Source organism: Semicossyphus pulcher, unplaced genomic scaffold, assembly GCF_022749685.1.
Source record: "Semicossyphus pulcher isolate SPU_LCO1_2020_fin unplaced genomic scaffold, fSemPul1.0.p SCAF_16, whole genome shotgun sequence".
Taxonomy (NCBI): Eukaryota; Metazoa; Chordata; class Actinopteri; order Labriformes; family Labridae; genus Semicossyphus; species Semicossyphus pulcher.
Window position 1 is genome coordinate 7,758,763 of NW_027211670.1, and position 13,311 is coordinate 7,772,073.

Consider the following 13,311-nt stretch of genomic DNA (forward strand, 5'->3'; position numbering starts at 1 on the left):
CAAATTACAAGTCATCTTGGACAATGTCTCTCACCCACTCCATGGTGTGCTGGTTAAGCACAGGAGCACGTTTAATGCAAGACTCATTCCCCCAAAGTGTACCACAGAATGCCACAGGAAGTCATTTCTGCCTGTGGCCATCAAACTTTTCAACTCATCTCTCTGACTGTCTGACACTCAGACGCATACTTTAAATGTTACATTAAATGTATATACCCCCCGAGGATAAATAAAGTATTTCTGGTTCTGATTCTGATACTAACAGCAGGTGGCGGTAAAACACCTGTAGATCAATTTTGAGCGACGTAAGCAGAATCAACGAGAAAGAAACCCTGGCAGCATGACGTCACATAATTTTGCAACCGGCGCGCGGCACGGAAGAGCGGCGTGTGTTCGTTCTCATTTCCTTGGATACTACTCTTTGTGGTAAGATTCACTTCTTCAGTTTGAGCCCAATTACGGACCCAATGACCGAGAGATACGAGAATATACTTTTTAAAGACCGAAATCACCGTCACATCACTTTTTGATAAGCTCGTGCTGTCAAAGTTTCTTATGTTGCGTATGTTGCGCACCTCTTGTAGCTAGCACCTGTGAAGCTAAATAGCTACCTTCATTGTTGATAGTGCTTCTGATGTTTGAAAATGATCCGTTAGTAACATATTAGCGGCCATTGGGTGTATTTGTCTTTACATTTTAGGAATAACACAGTACTTCTGCTAACTTGTGTGTAGTAAAAGTTACTAAAATGTGCTCTTTTTTTGACGTCTGACTTCTGATTGTTTCTATAGAGTCACTATGGCCTCAGATGACATTTCTCAGTTAGCCGATGCTCTTTCTAAGACCCACGTCGGGGATGGAGAGTTGAGCTATAAAGGCCTGGGACTAAAGCTTGACAACGAGGGATCAGGTAAGATACCTGACAGGGCAGTAGAAACTGTTTTGTTTTCCTCTTTTATTGGCCTCTTGTTGTTGGTGGTATCTGGAGGCTGGTCCCTGTTATCTGTTCACACCTGACAACCTGATCTCTGTGCTTTCAGTGGAGGATCTGGTCCGTGAGATAGAGCAGTACCAGGGTCTCAGAGCTCTGCGCCTGGAGGGCAACACTGTGGGAGTAGAAGCTGCCCAAGCCATCGCCAAGGCTCTGGAGAGCAAAGACCAGCTCCAGGTACTCCTAAGTTTTGTCTTTAACAGTAAACCTGAGATCAGTGAAGGTATCACCAGTGCTGATATTCTCAGGGCTGGGCACCATAGAGAGAGACTTTAGGTTATTAATGCTGTACTGTTTTTCTGCCATGCTGTTTTCATATTGTTAACAACTTCTTTTGTCTTTCAGAGATGTTATTGGAGTGACATGTTTACTGGAAGGTTGCGCTCAGAAATCCCAACAGCCTTGGTAAGAATTGCAGCCACACTCAACTTTGTGTACATTGCAGCTTTCATACATGTGTAGCGGCTCAAAGGACTAATCATTAATAACTAATTCATATCAAATTATGTAACAACAATCCATAACTCAAAGTTTTGCATCATTATTACAGACATTGGTGTAAAAGCTGAAGGAGAGTGAGGGCACTCATCTTCGGCTCCTAGAAACGATTAGTTCATTACTAAATAACAGAGTTTAGGTTTACCTTAAATTCAATGTTTGGACGCCACCCAATTTTGACAAAACAGGGAAAACTTATAATTAGTTATTAATCAATTTAGGCTTGTGATGTCAGGGTTGCTACGAGGTTCTTGGCCATGGTGTACAGTGACTTTACCATTTCATACACACTGTAATTTTGATTAAGGATCCTAGTTTAGGTCTCATGCTTATTAAATCTCTTGATTAATTTCTCAATTGGTAATTTAGCATCAGTTGTCTGACATCAACTCTTAACACTTGAAATAGTATTGTTCACCTGACGATGGGCAGAGTGGCAGCAGCAGAAGTTCTTCCTGGCGGCCTCAGCATTTTGGGTCCCACGTTGCAGACTGCAGGCTTTGAGTCTGTGTCTCTCCATCTCTCTCAGCAGCAGCTGGAGCATCTCTTCATGTCCTTTGGCTGAGGGGGGTCATAATGGCAGCTTTGCCATATTTAAAGTCTCTTCCGTAAAGTCATTGTCTCTAACGTCATCTTCATTCAAAAGCTTTTACTCAATAGTCGCAAGATTTGGCTCTCAGGCAAGTTCAGTGCAACTTAGGATTCAGGAGTCGCAGCAGGCGGCGTTTTCTGGCCCAGCATTCCGCAGGGCGGCATCAAGGTGAGAACCGGAGGCGAAAGAGCACAAGCAGCAATAAGGGATCCTGGCTGGCAGGACTCAAAGTTCTAATTGTTTCTGATATCAGAAGTTTCCTTCACCGGTTGGTTGGATGTCCCTTCCAACATGCTCGGTGTGGCTAGAACTCTGCAGCGGGCCTTGGGCGGCCAGACGGCAGGCTTTACCCCCCTCTCTCCGGCCTTCGGCCATTAGGCCAGAGAGAGGGAGAATCACATCAGGACATCAGTCCTGGGGTCTCAGCAGAAGAGCCACAGTAGAAGACCAGTCTTATCCATTCTCTTTGGGTATTATCCTTTGTGATAGGGGTGTTTTGCATTGGCGGGAGCTGCTGACCACTCCCCATCATAAACCATCTGTTGATTCTTTCAGTTAAACTTCTTTAACAAACTTAATATTAATTCGCTTAACCTTTTTAATTCTACCATATATGAAAGTGTTGCTCTCTCTCCTTTGAAATAAGACCAAATACTTAATATCACTCACCGAATACAACTTCATCTATTGAAATAAAAATATTAAACGATTTCAACAACATCGATGACGACCTTAGTTGTTATGAGAAATATGTATACCTGTACACATACATTTTATATATACGCATCTGTAAACCCTTTTGTACACCAAGTGAGTGAAATAACTTTAATAGTCTTATCAATGCTCTCTCTACCACAGGAATGTGTCTGTGTCCTGTGGTGTGCAGAGGTGCTCAGAGAGATCTTGCAGGCAGATAAATTCACACAACATACAAAACACAGGAAAGGCAACCATTGTCAATTAGTGTCCTTGTCAACCGATTCTTGTTGATTCCCTTTGTTTTGTCTGAGGGTTGTTCAGTCCATAAGAAAGTGTTTATTTGTTAGTCCCTTTTTAGAGGTCCATGGTATAAGAGGTAGAAGGGTTGTTGCTGTTTAACCCTTGGACCTGGGATATCACTGGGAAGCATCACTTTTGTCATCTTTATGACTTTGAGTGCAAAGTCCATGAGGAGGTGTCAGGACGTCTGCTCAAACATCCTCCCTAGGCTTAAGCACTAATGATACATTCCTATCAGAGACTTTAGGAAACATGTTACAGAAATATAAGTCTAACACGATAATGTAAAATAATTGAGGTAATAGAATACGTATTAATTAAGGGTTCGGCCTATAGGTTTAGGAATTGTCTGTTTCTTGAACAACTGAAATTCAGAGAGTCACAGAACTGTAGTATCTGTAGGCAAAGGGGGGAGGAGAGGGAGAGTGGGCAGATAACACTCATCCTCTCTGTACATTTAGAATCAACAATCAACATGAAGCATCAGTCCAGTAACGTCAGTTGGTTATTACACATAACATATTAGTAAATGTACATTTTAATCATAAAGTTCTTTATTTTCATACAGTTTTTGGAGATCTCCATCTTGTTCCTCGAGTGAGTCTTTTGATGTTAGCCAGAAATCAAGGACAGTCGTCCTCCTACAAGAGCCATAAATTAGCTGGCTTCACTTGTGGTTATTGACCCAGAGGTCATGTGAACAGGAAGAAAAAGATTCCCTTTTTGTTAAGGAGTTAATGATTTTAATTCTTCATCACCGGATCATCAGCTACACATGCATGCAACCGGAAGTGCCTCACAAAGGAACAAACAGACAGAAAATAAGGAACAGAAATTGACAACTATAACGAAAATTGCAGTCACTGGTTATTGTCCCCCTTCTAAAGGAGGAATCACACTTGTAATTATATTTACAGTTAATTTAACTAACTCTGTTTCTTTTGTTGTCAATGGTTTTGATTAAGCAATATCGCTTATATATATATTGCTTTTATACAACAGTTATACAAGCGGTAAATATTAGTAAACAGTAACAATCTGCAACAGATTATTTTTTGTTCCACCAACTGAACTCGTTCCACAGCTTAACTGTAACTAAACTCTTGTGCCAAACAACACAAACATTCTCCTGCACTCTACTGTGTCTCCAGGTTACCACAGATCAGCAGTTTTTTATCACGTACATTTATCTGTATGTTTTACTTTATTATCAACCAGTGAAAGAAGAGTCTGCAGTGTGATTCAGAGGTACCAGCTTGATTAATATGGACATACACGGTCTGCTGCAGTGTTAATTAACAGTATTCAGAACACCTGGCAGAGGCGGAGTGATACACACAGTGAAAAGTTCCAGTGATGTTGTTCTCTATATTGCCACTCATGGAATGCCTCTTGTCCAATCAGATTACTTGGTCGGAACTAACTGTTGTATAACATACTTTCCTTATGTGTTCAATTGATTAAATGTATTTATAAATGAAAGGTAAAGTGCAGTTGATGTGTCTAATTCACATGTTCTCTGTCTTTCTTCAGATGTCCCTGGGCAGTGCTGTAATGTGTGCAGGAGCCAGGCTGACTGAGCTGGACCTGAGCGATAACGCCTTCGGGCCAGACGGTGTAAAGGGAATCGAGCAGCTGCTGAAGAGCCCGTCCTGCCACACTTTGAGGGAGCTGAAGCTGAACAACTGTGGCATGGGGATCGGAGGAGGAAAGGTAAGCTCCAAATTAGAAAAGGAGAAAGTTCCTCGGTTCAGATTCAAAAGAAACCTCAGCAAATATGCTTCACACAGATGTTTAAATTATTGTGCAATTGTTTTAGTTATGTCTAACAGATCGGCTGCAGGAGCCGTATTTGTCAACAGAGCTGTCAATCATCCTTTTTACAGCATCGAATAACTAATTAAAACTAAACCCGTCAGAAAAATGAACACATAAATCAGCATGATAAGAACTAACTATAATGACAGAAACCATGTTTGAGAAGCATTTATTTGATGTGTGTTTTGATTTTATAGTTTGACTCATGTCCCATCTGTTAACATGGAGGAGGCGGGCTTTAGGATCTATACTGCAGCCAGTCAGCAGGGGGCACTCGAAATGTTTTGGCTTCACTTTTAGGGAGCTGTCATGTCGTCCATCTTTTTATACCGTCTCTGGTGTAGACAATGACAGGGCTGTTTGCTTTTTCGTAGATCCTTGCTGAAGCTCTGACTGAGTGCTACAGACATTCTTCAGCGCTCAGCGCTCCACTCAAACTGAGGGTGTTCATCGCAGGGAGAAACCGCCTGGAAAACGAAGGAGCCAGCGCCCTGGCCAAGGCCTTTCAGGTAGAAAAACACTCAAAGTACAGGACAGGTTTTTAAATACATGGATTTACACTGGAACCAAAATTAACGTTATTTCTATGTAATGTAATAAAGATAGTTTTAACTAGCAATAATATAATAATTTTATCACAGTAAGTAAAGTTATTATGAAGTTATTACCTCTAGGCGATTGACACTTCAAATGACCTTTTAACTTCATACTCCTCTGTTTTTCCCTGAAAGCTGATTGGCAGCCTGGAGGAAGTCCACATGCCCCAGAACGGCATCAACTACGCAGGTGTGATGGCATTAGCCTCAGCCATGCGACACAACCCAGAGCTCCGCGTCCTCAACTTCAACGACAACACCTTCACCAAGAGAGGAACGCTGGCCATGGCACAGGTGAGACCTGTTTACACATTACCTATAAATACAGCAGATATGTAGGCAGTATGTTTAAGATACATAGTTCCTGGTTTTCTCCACGCAGGCTCTGAGGCACCTGAGGAATGTCCAGGTGATCAACTTTGGGGACTGTCTGGTCCGCTCTGAAGGAGCTATCGCCATCGCTGCTGTCCTCAGAGAGGGACTGCCAATCCTCAAGGTCAGTTCATTTCAGACGCCGTGTCTGTTTGTGTGTGTCTGCTCTGTCAACAGGCTGATTATTTTGATGTTCTTGTCTAAAGGAGCTGAATGTTTCATTTGGAGAGATCACGGAGGCAGCAGCTCTGGTTGTGGCTCAGGCCGTTATGGACAAACCTCACATGGAGAAAGTTGATCTGAATGGTAAGCACTTCACTATCACTGTAGTATCAGAAGGACCGTAAGGGATCTCATGGCCATTTAAGGCTTGGAGAAGTCCTGGAATTAGTTATCAAAGATTTTTTCAGTTTTTTTCCCTGGAAAATTGATATTAGGGATGCACGATATTATCGACACGTTATCGGTATCGGCCGATATCGGCTTAAAAATTAACTATCGGATATCGGCCAACACGCCGATATAATTAACCGATCAAATAATGGGCTGCTGCATACTTGATTAAATGCCCGACCTCGGCCCAATGTCCCCGGCGCGAAGAAGACCTGCGTGGCGCAGCGTGATGACGTCACGTGTGTCTACCTGCAGCATGAGAGAGTTGGAAGCCAAAATGTCCGTGGTGTGGAAGTTTTTCATAGTGTCCGGAATAGATAGAAAAACTGCTATTTGCAATGACTGCTCAGCTTCGGTGATGCGAGGAGGAGCCAAGGCAAAGTCTTTCAACACTACAAACTTGATTAACCATCTCAAGACCCGTCACCCCGACCGCTGTAACAATTGTGATAAGAGTATCACCATCATACTGTACGCTAATTCCAATACAGAAGAGAGTTGATGATTTCTGCAATTAGGTGTGCGGGAAAAAAATATCGGTATCGGTATCGGCTAAATGAGTTGTAAAATATCAGCATATCGGATATCGGCAAAAAATCTAATATCATGCATCCCTAATTAATATTAGATACATTTTGGGATAGTTTTGAAATGTCACATTTAATTGCAGTGTTCTGTTTATTATAAGGAGATAATAGAAGAAGAAATGATACTACAGAAGATAGAACCAACTTGTGTGTGTGACTCCAACAGGTAACTGTCTGGGAGAGGAGGGCTGTGAGGCTTTGAAAGAAGCTATGGAGAACAACGACAAAGGAGACTTGCTGGGTTCACTCAGGTAATATGTTTGTGTGTGTACTTGTGAAATGTAAAGTACTATAATAAATTTTTCTACAAGTTATTGTTCAGTTCCTCTAATACAGAAAACACAACCTTTGCCTAATCAGCTTCTAACATTAAGTATGTTTACTAAAATAATGTCACTGTAGTGATGATGAGGGAGAACCTGATGACGAAGATGATGAGGAGGAGGAGGAGGAGGAGGATGAAGATGATGATGCCAGTGATGACTGTAATGAAGACGAGGACGACGGTGAAATTGTGACGGGAAATGGAACACCCAGAAAAGACAACAGTCCTGAAAAGCCTCAGAGCTCAGTAAGACAACTCAAAATAAGTGTAACAAATGCTTTTGTGTTCCTGATAACTGAACCCAGATCATTCAGCCATAAGTGGTAAATTCAACATTTTACTATTGTAGTCAGACTTCTTTGTATTTAATTATTTTTATTTATTCAGATTAATTTGATTTAATAAGACATTTTAATTCAGTGTTTCATGTTAAAAGAATAAAGTCTTTGGTAAATGGCCATGCAAAGACTTAATGACTATATACATTTAACCACCACAACCAGTTATTTTGCACTAATAAAAAAACATGTTTGTGATTCGAACTTCGTGTCCTCCCTCAGGCAGAGATCGTGTCTTTTCTCAGCTGCCCCTCTGCAGAGAAGCTCCTTCAGCTGGGAGAGACGAGGACAAAACTGCAGCAACAGGTAGGAATCTGAAAGTGTGAGTACAAAGTGTCAAAGCAGGTTCCTTTATCTGATGTTGGTGTGCATTTTTGTTATTCACTGGGCCAGTTCAAGCGTACTATCGGACGTTTTTCGTTAAGTATCTGTTAACAAGAGTTATCCTTTCTAACCAGGTGGATGCATCTGACCCACACAAGGCGTCCGAGGTTCTTCTAAACATCGCTTCTTTGTACAGCGAGGACCAGGAGACCAAGGCAGCTGTCTTTGAAACTATTGGTGAATAAAACACTTTTACTACTACATAAGATTTTAATGTTGTATGAAGTGTTCCTCTTAAGCTATAAATACTGTTGTTGATGTAGCTCGTCCTTGTCCTATGTTCAGAGTGGCTCCTTTGCTATGAGAGTTACCCCTGTAGTCTCACTAGCATCACTGTGTCCCTCAGATGCTGTCCTGAAGAAGCTCCTCTCAGGTTCAGACCTCCAGTCTTACTGCTTCCTCTCCACGCTGCTGGTCATGATGGGACTCCTCAAGGTACAGTGCTGCCACAGTGCCTCGTGAATCTGGAACAGAGTTATGTGCTAGAGGGCTCTTGAACTTACAGGAAAGCCTTTAAAGTTGTAAAGATGGAGTTTAGGCCAGGTAGTTAAAGTTAACAAGGCTTATCTTTTTAGCAGACACAATTGTTTAATAGTGTTTCATGATTTCATAGAAAAGGTATAAATTCATTCTAAAATTCACACTCTGTGATCTGCTGAAACAGCTCACAAACACTTTAAAGCAGGTTTATGTCTTGCCAGCCTCTTGTTGCAACACATTTTTCTTTTGGGTGTAATCTGTGTGAACATTACACAGAAATATATTCCAGTGATCATTATGTCACGTAACATTTCTGAGTTAAAGTGGTAATCTCGAAGATCTCAGTTTTGTTCTCTTTGGCGGCACCTATGGCGATAAACGGTAACTGCGGGAGCACACTTCCCAGATATCCAGACAGTGTCAGACGTCCACGGTTGGCTGCGGTTGTAACTTTTCATTTTCCTCGCTGATGGTCGCTTTCCTTTTTAGACTGTTTGCCTTCATCTGAGCATCGAATTTGTTTCTTTTTCTTTGGATTCTCACTTATTTTTGAAGTTGTATCTGTAGTCATCCATCTTTTCTTTGTTTGTTCAGCCATAGTAGATTATTGTTTACTCGCAACACTTGCAGAGACCAGAAAAGCAGCCGCTTAGCTCCGCCTACCCTCTCTGGCAGATAATCCTGCTGGGTGATGGAAAACGCGTCACTAACTGGGCGCTGCTTGTGATTTTTTCCGTGAAAGCGTTACCTCATTTGGCGATAGATAGTGACTTAACAGCCATACATTGTACTCTTGGTTACATCTGGTAGCTTTCACCTCCAGGCATAAATAAATGTGTCCAGATGTGTGCTGATATTTCACAATAAAGGTAAATATTTCTTGTTGCATTGTGTGACTTTCTCACATTGTAATGTACGCTAGGAAGTGGTTGAATGCTAACATTAGCTGTTTTTAACTGTAGCTAATAAGTTACCAAATATGTTATTGCCTTGAAATATGGCCAGATATCCCTCTGCATTTTCACTACCAATCGTCTTGTGCCTGTCGTGTGAATATGGTGCTTTGATGTACTCTCTCCAAGGTGCTGAATCTAGATTTGACCAACTTCTCCCCTGTTATTGTTGAGAGTTTAAAAACAGCTAATGAAAACATTTTCTTGAAAGTTGGGTGTGTCTAAGAGTCCATCTGCTGTTAAATCATATGTGTTACGTTAAGAGTGGATCCATGCAATCAATTTTCTTTAGAGCACAATCCTCTGTTTTTGCTATACAATAGTATTATTGGTTTACAATTCAGTCTATTGAGGTTTCTGCTTTCCTGTTGTGTGTTTCAGGGAGAGGGGAAGATGAAAAAGGTTTCCCTGGTCCCAGGTCAGCTGTTGTGTTTGGAGCACGCCGTCCAGCAGGAATATTTCCCCCAGCACCATGCTTCGCTGCTTCACATCTTTGTTTCCAAGTAAGATCATTTTTTATCCACTCAAGTTTGGCCTTAGATTTACCTTTCAGTCATTGTGTGTACAATTAACTGCTCAAGGCTACAAACACTTATCGTTGAAGTCTAACTCTGTGTATATTTTGTGCATCTGCAGGAACAGTGACGCTCTCAAACCGTGCAGCAGTGCTGGAGAGAGGCTGAGCTTCACGCTGGAGAAGATGTTTAACGACCAGCACTGATCAAACACTGGGACACAGACACACACTGTACTGACATTAACCTCCTCGCAAACAAAACCAACAGGGACACTTTACACTTGAACAAAGGGACTTTTGGACAACCACTTAACCTCTCTCCACTCCTGATTTGTATATTTTATGAAGGAACGACGAACACTGTCCAGAATCTCTTAATTTTTTATTTTTCTACTTATTCTTGTGACTTTTATTTTTTATAGAAAACTTAGATACAAATAACAAAAATATAAAAAATACACATCAGTTCACTCTTTGGGTTCATGTGTAAGAAATGAAACTGATTGTATTGGAGTGGAACTTACATTAGACTATCAGTCCGGCACCTTTTGCAACATGTTGCTTTGCATTTAGTTACATATAATTCAAACTGAACAGAACAATGTATCTATTTCCGACATGGTCCAAAGACGAGGCGTTAAATTTGGTAATTTAAAAACATAATATTAGATTTGGATATTGTCGTAAAGCCCTGTTAACACACAGCCTTAGATGTGCTGTAGTTTTAGACATTCACGCAAAACACCGATTTTTGTTAATGTAAAACTTTGTTTCAAGTGGTGAAACAGAAACAACAGGCAATTATGCAACCAATAGCCACAATCTTTAAATCAAATCGTTAGAATTACAAACAATTCTATGGTTACAAAAAGAAGACAAACCAATCACAAACATCACTCTGCTGCTCCTGAGGTCCAGTCCTGTCATAGCACTGTGTGCAGGAATAATCTTCATGCAGGAGCCTGAGTACACAGCATGTGTGTTCACCATCCTGCACTGATCACAGCCATAACAGTGCACCTGTCAGGGGATCAGAGTCACTTTTATCTTATGTAGCCAGAAACAGTCTTATTAAAAACAGTGGTCTTATATGACTGTGTTACCTCATGTTGGTGATGTTATTGAGCATTTAAGGGAAACAGGATTAAAATGGAAAACACGTCAATGGCATTTAGGAAAACATTCTACTGTGTGGGCTGTATTTACATTGTCCAGATATGATGTTGATTTGTACTGAAAGCTCTGTCAGAAATATAACTAACCAGAAAATACTCTGCGTATTGTGATTTGTTAAGCTAGTTTACTGACCACTCCTTTAAGTTAGTCTATGCCTGTAAATACTATACTTAGGATATGCAACAAATAGAATCCGATACCTTATATGATTTTTACACTCAAGTGGAGATGCAGCAGGAATGGCAGTGAGCTGAATAGGTACATGAACTTTAATTTTTAAGTGAACTACTCCTTTTATAGGCTCAGTGATCATTGTGCAGACTCCAGAGGTGGGAGGTGTGTGTGTGTGTGTGTGTGTGTGTGTGTGTGTTGGGTAGGGGGAGTGTCAGTGAATGAACGGATAAACGGAGTTTGTTTTGGATGGGGGACAGCCGGGGGAAGCAGAGGGAGCAGAGGCCGTGAGAGAGTCTGCGGCCACAAAACGACCTGCAGCCGGACGGAACCACGACGGAGCCACGGTGAGTCTGCGCGTCAAATTGATTTTTACACTTACTGTAAATAGCCAGAAGTTATGATCTACAACACTTAGATTAATTTCGTTGATTGTAGAAGTGAAAGATGAACTTTTGATCGTACGAAATAAAACCAAAAAGTTAATTAACGATTTTTTTTTTTAACTTATCCACTCATGTGAATAAGCATTGGGGTTTTTTGCGCATTTTAGCGTCTAAAGAAAATGAAACCTCTTTAAATTTGATCAAACTAAAGACTTAAATATTTGTTGTTGGTTGTCATTTCCAAATTTGACAATTACGCAGTTTTCCTCCTAAAACTCAATTAAATCCTTAATTACGCAACAGGAAGTCATTACATTGTTAAAAAATAGGAAAAAAATGTTTTAAGTAAATTTCTAGTAAAAGCACTCAATGCCGAATGAAGAGTAGGCTAGTTCTTTACTGTCTCGGGCACCTTTTTAGGGGAAACACATTTTGGCACAACACCGGCAGGGAAAGACAGTGTGCGTCTTTGTGCGCGGCGGCGCGGCAGCTCCTCTGCGGTCGGGACTGTTGATCCCCGGGGGGACGCGGACAAACAGTCCGGCCGGAGGAAATTCCTCCGTCTCTAGTTTCTTGGCCCCTCTCTTCTCAGGGGATTTCAACAAATCCTGGTATGATGCTATGATATATTTCGTGTTGTTAGCTTGATTTTAATACAGCCTTAAGTTCATATACACATAATATTGATTTAAACTACAGCCATGGCTCTCTGTCAGGTCCATCTCTGAGTGGGTTTGGTGCAGCAGTTTTGATAGCGAGGTTTAGGGATGGCACCATCTCACCGTGTCAACATTTTGAGACTCCAAATTTCAGAGTGTGGAGCCGTGAAGCTTTTCATGTCCATTCCTGCGGATCAAGACTGTTGATCCGACATGGGAATGTGGTTTTAAGGCATTCCAGTGAAGACTATGGAAGCCCAATCTGACCAAAATGACACTAATCCCCCAAAAGTACAGAATAATGGAGATATTTTTTCAGCTTTAGTAAGGAAGTGTAAAACAAGGTGACGCAGGCTTTTTCAGTAGATTCTGAGTTTAGTCAAATATTTTCAGGTTGTGGTAACTGTTCAGAAAATACACATACTGTACATCTTAGCTTCATCAGACAATATGCTGTATCACAGAGCTGGTCTGTTTCTGGGAGAAAGGGGGCTTGTTTATTCTGAGCTTGGCATCCTCTACATTTTAACCTTCAGTTACAAACAATGCAGCGATGAAAGAAGTACTCAGATCTTTTCTTTTACTCTTTTTCTTTTACTCATAACCCTTTTAAATACTGAATTATGATATTCTACATTTAAATTGGAGCTAAGTAAAAGTATAAGCATTATCAGCTAAATTTACTCAGAGCAACAAAGTGAAACGATCTATTCTGTTTAAAATGACCCATTCTAAATGCTTGACTTTACTCTTATAGGATATTATTTTCATACTGCTACATTATTTAATGCATGTTTGTAAAAAGCATTTTACTTTTAGCTGGTCTGGGTGGACTTTAGTTTTCTACCTTAGACACAGTTTTTAATTAAAAGTTTTCTCCAGTGGTTCCCAACTAAGGTGACCTGCTGCCTTCAAACCATCCCAACAGAAATCTTAGGGGTCGTGAGATGATGCATGCAGTTTGGAACAAGTTCGGTTTCAGACTTTTTTTCGACATTTTCGACTAAAAGTAATTTCTCTTTTTTTCAAGCCAACTTAGGTTTGACACCATGGTTTAATCTAAAACTCATTAATAA

At 40.8% G+C, this 13,311-nt stretch overlaps 1 protein-coding gene across 1 annotated transcript; it reads left to right on the forward strand.

The window, feature by feature from the left end:
• The first annotated feature begins 371 nt into the window (after positions 1–371).
• Positions 372–11,103, forward strand: rangap1b (Ran GTPase activating protein 1b). Its single transcript, XM_069664501.1, has 16 exons — positions 372–426; positions 792–910; positions 1,041–1,168; positions 1,337–1,396; positions 4,614–4,793; positions 5,273–5,407; positions 5,630–5,788; positions 5,877–5,990; positions 6,073–6,172; positions 7,013–7,097; positions 7,249–7,417; positions 7,732–7,815; positions 7,968–8,070; positions 8,240–8,328; positions 9,708–9,829; positions 9,963–11,103. Exons 2-16 carry the CDS (start codon positions 799–801, stop codon positions 10,045–10,047), a joined length of 1,725 nt encoding a protein of 574 aa, XP_069520602.1. The 5' UTR covers positions 372–426; positions 792–798; the 3' UTR covers positions 10,048–11,103.
• Positions 11,104–13,311: the final 2,208 nt, after the last annotated feature.

Bases quoted from the DNA above. Each gene is read 5' to 3' on its own strand.
- rangap1b (XM_069664501.1), top strand. From the start codon at position 799: ATGGCCTCAGATGACATTTCTCAGTTAGCCGATGCTCTTTCTAAGACC. The intron at 7,816-7,967 runs GTAGGAATCTGA...CTTTCTAACCAG, and splicing joins GGACAAAACTGCAGCAACAG to GTGGATGCATCTGACCCACA. The intron at 9,830-9,962 runs GTAAGATCATTT...GTGCATCTGCAG, and splicing joins CTTCACATCTTTGTTTCCAA to GAACAGTGACGCTCTCAAAC.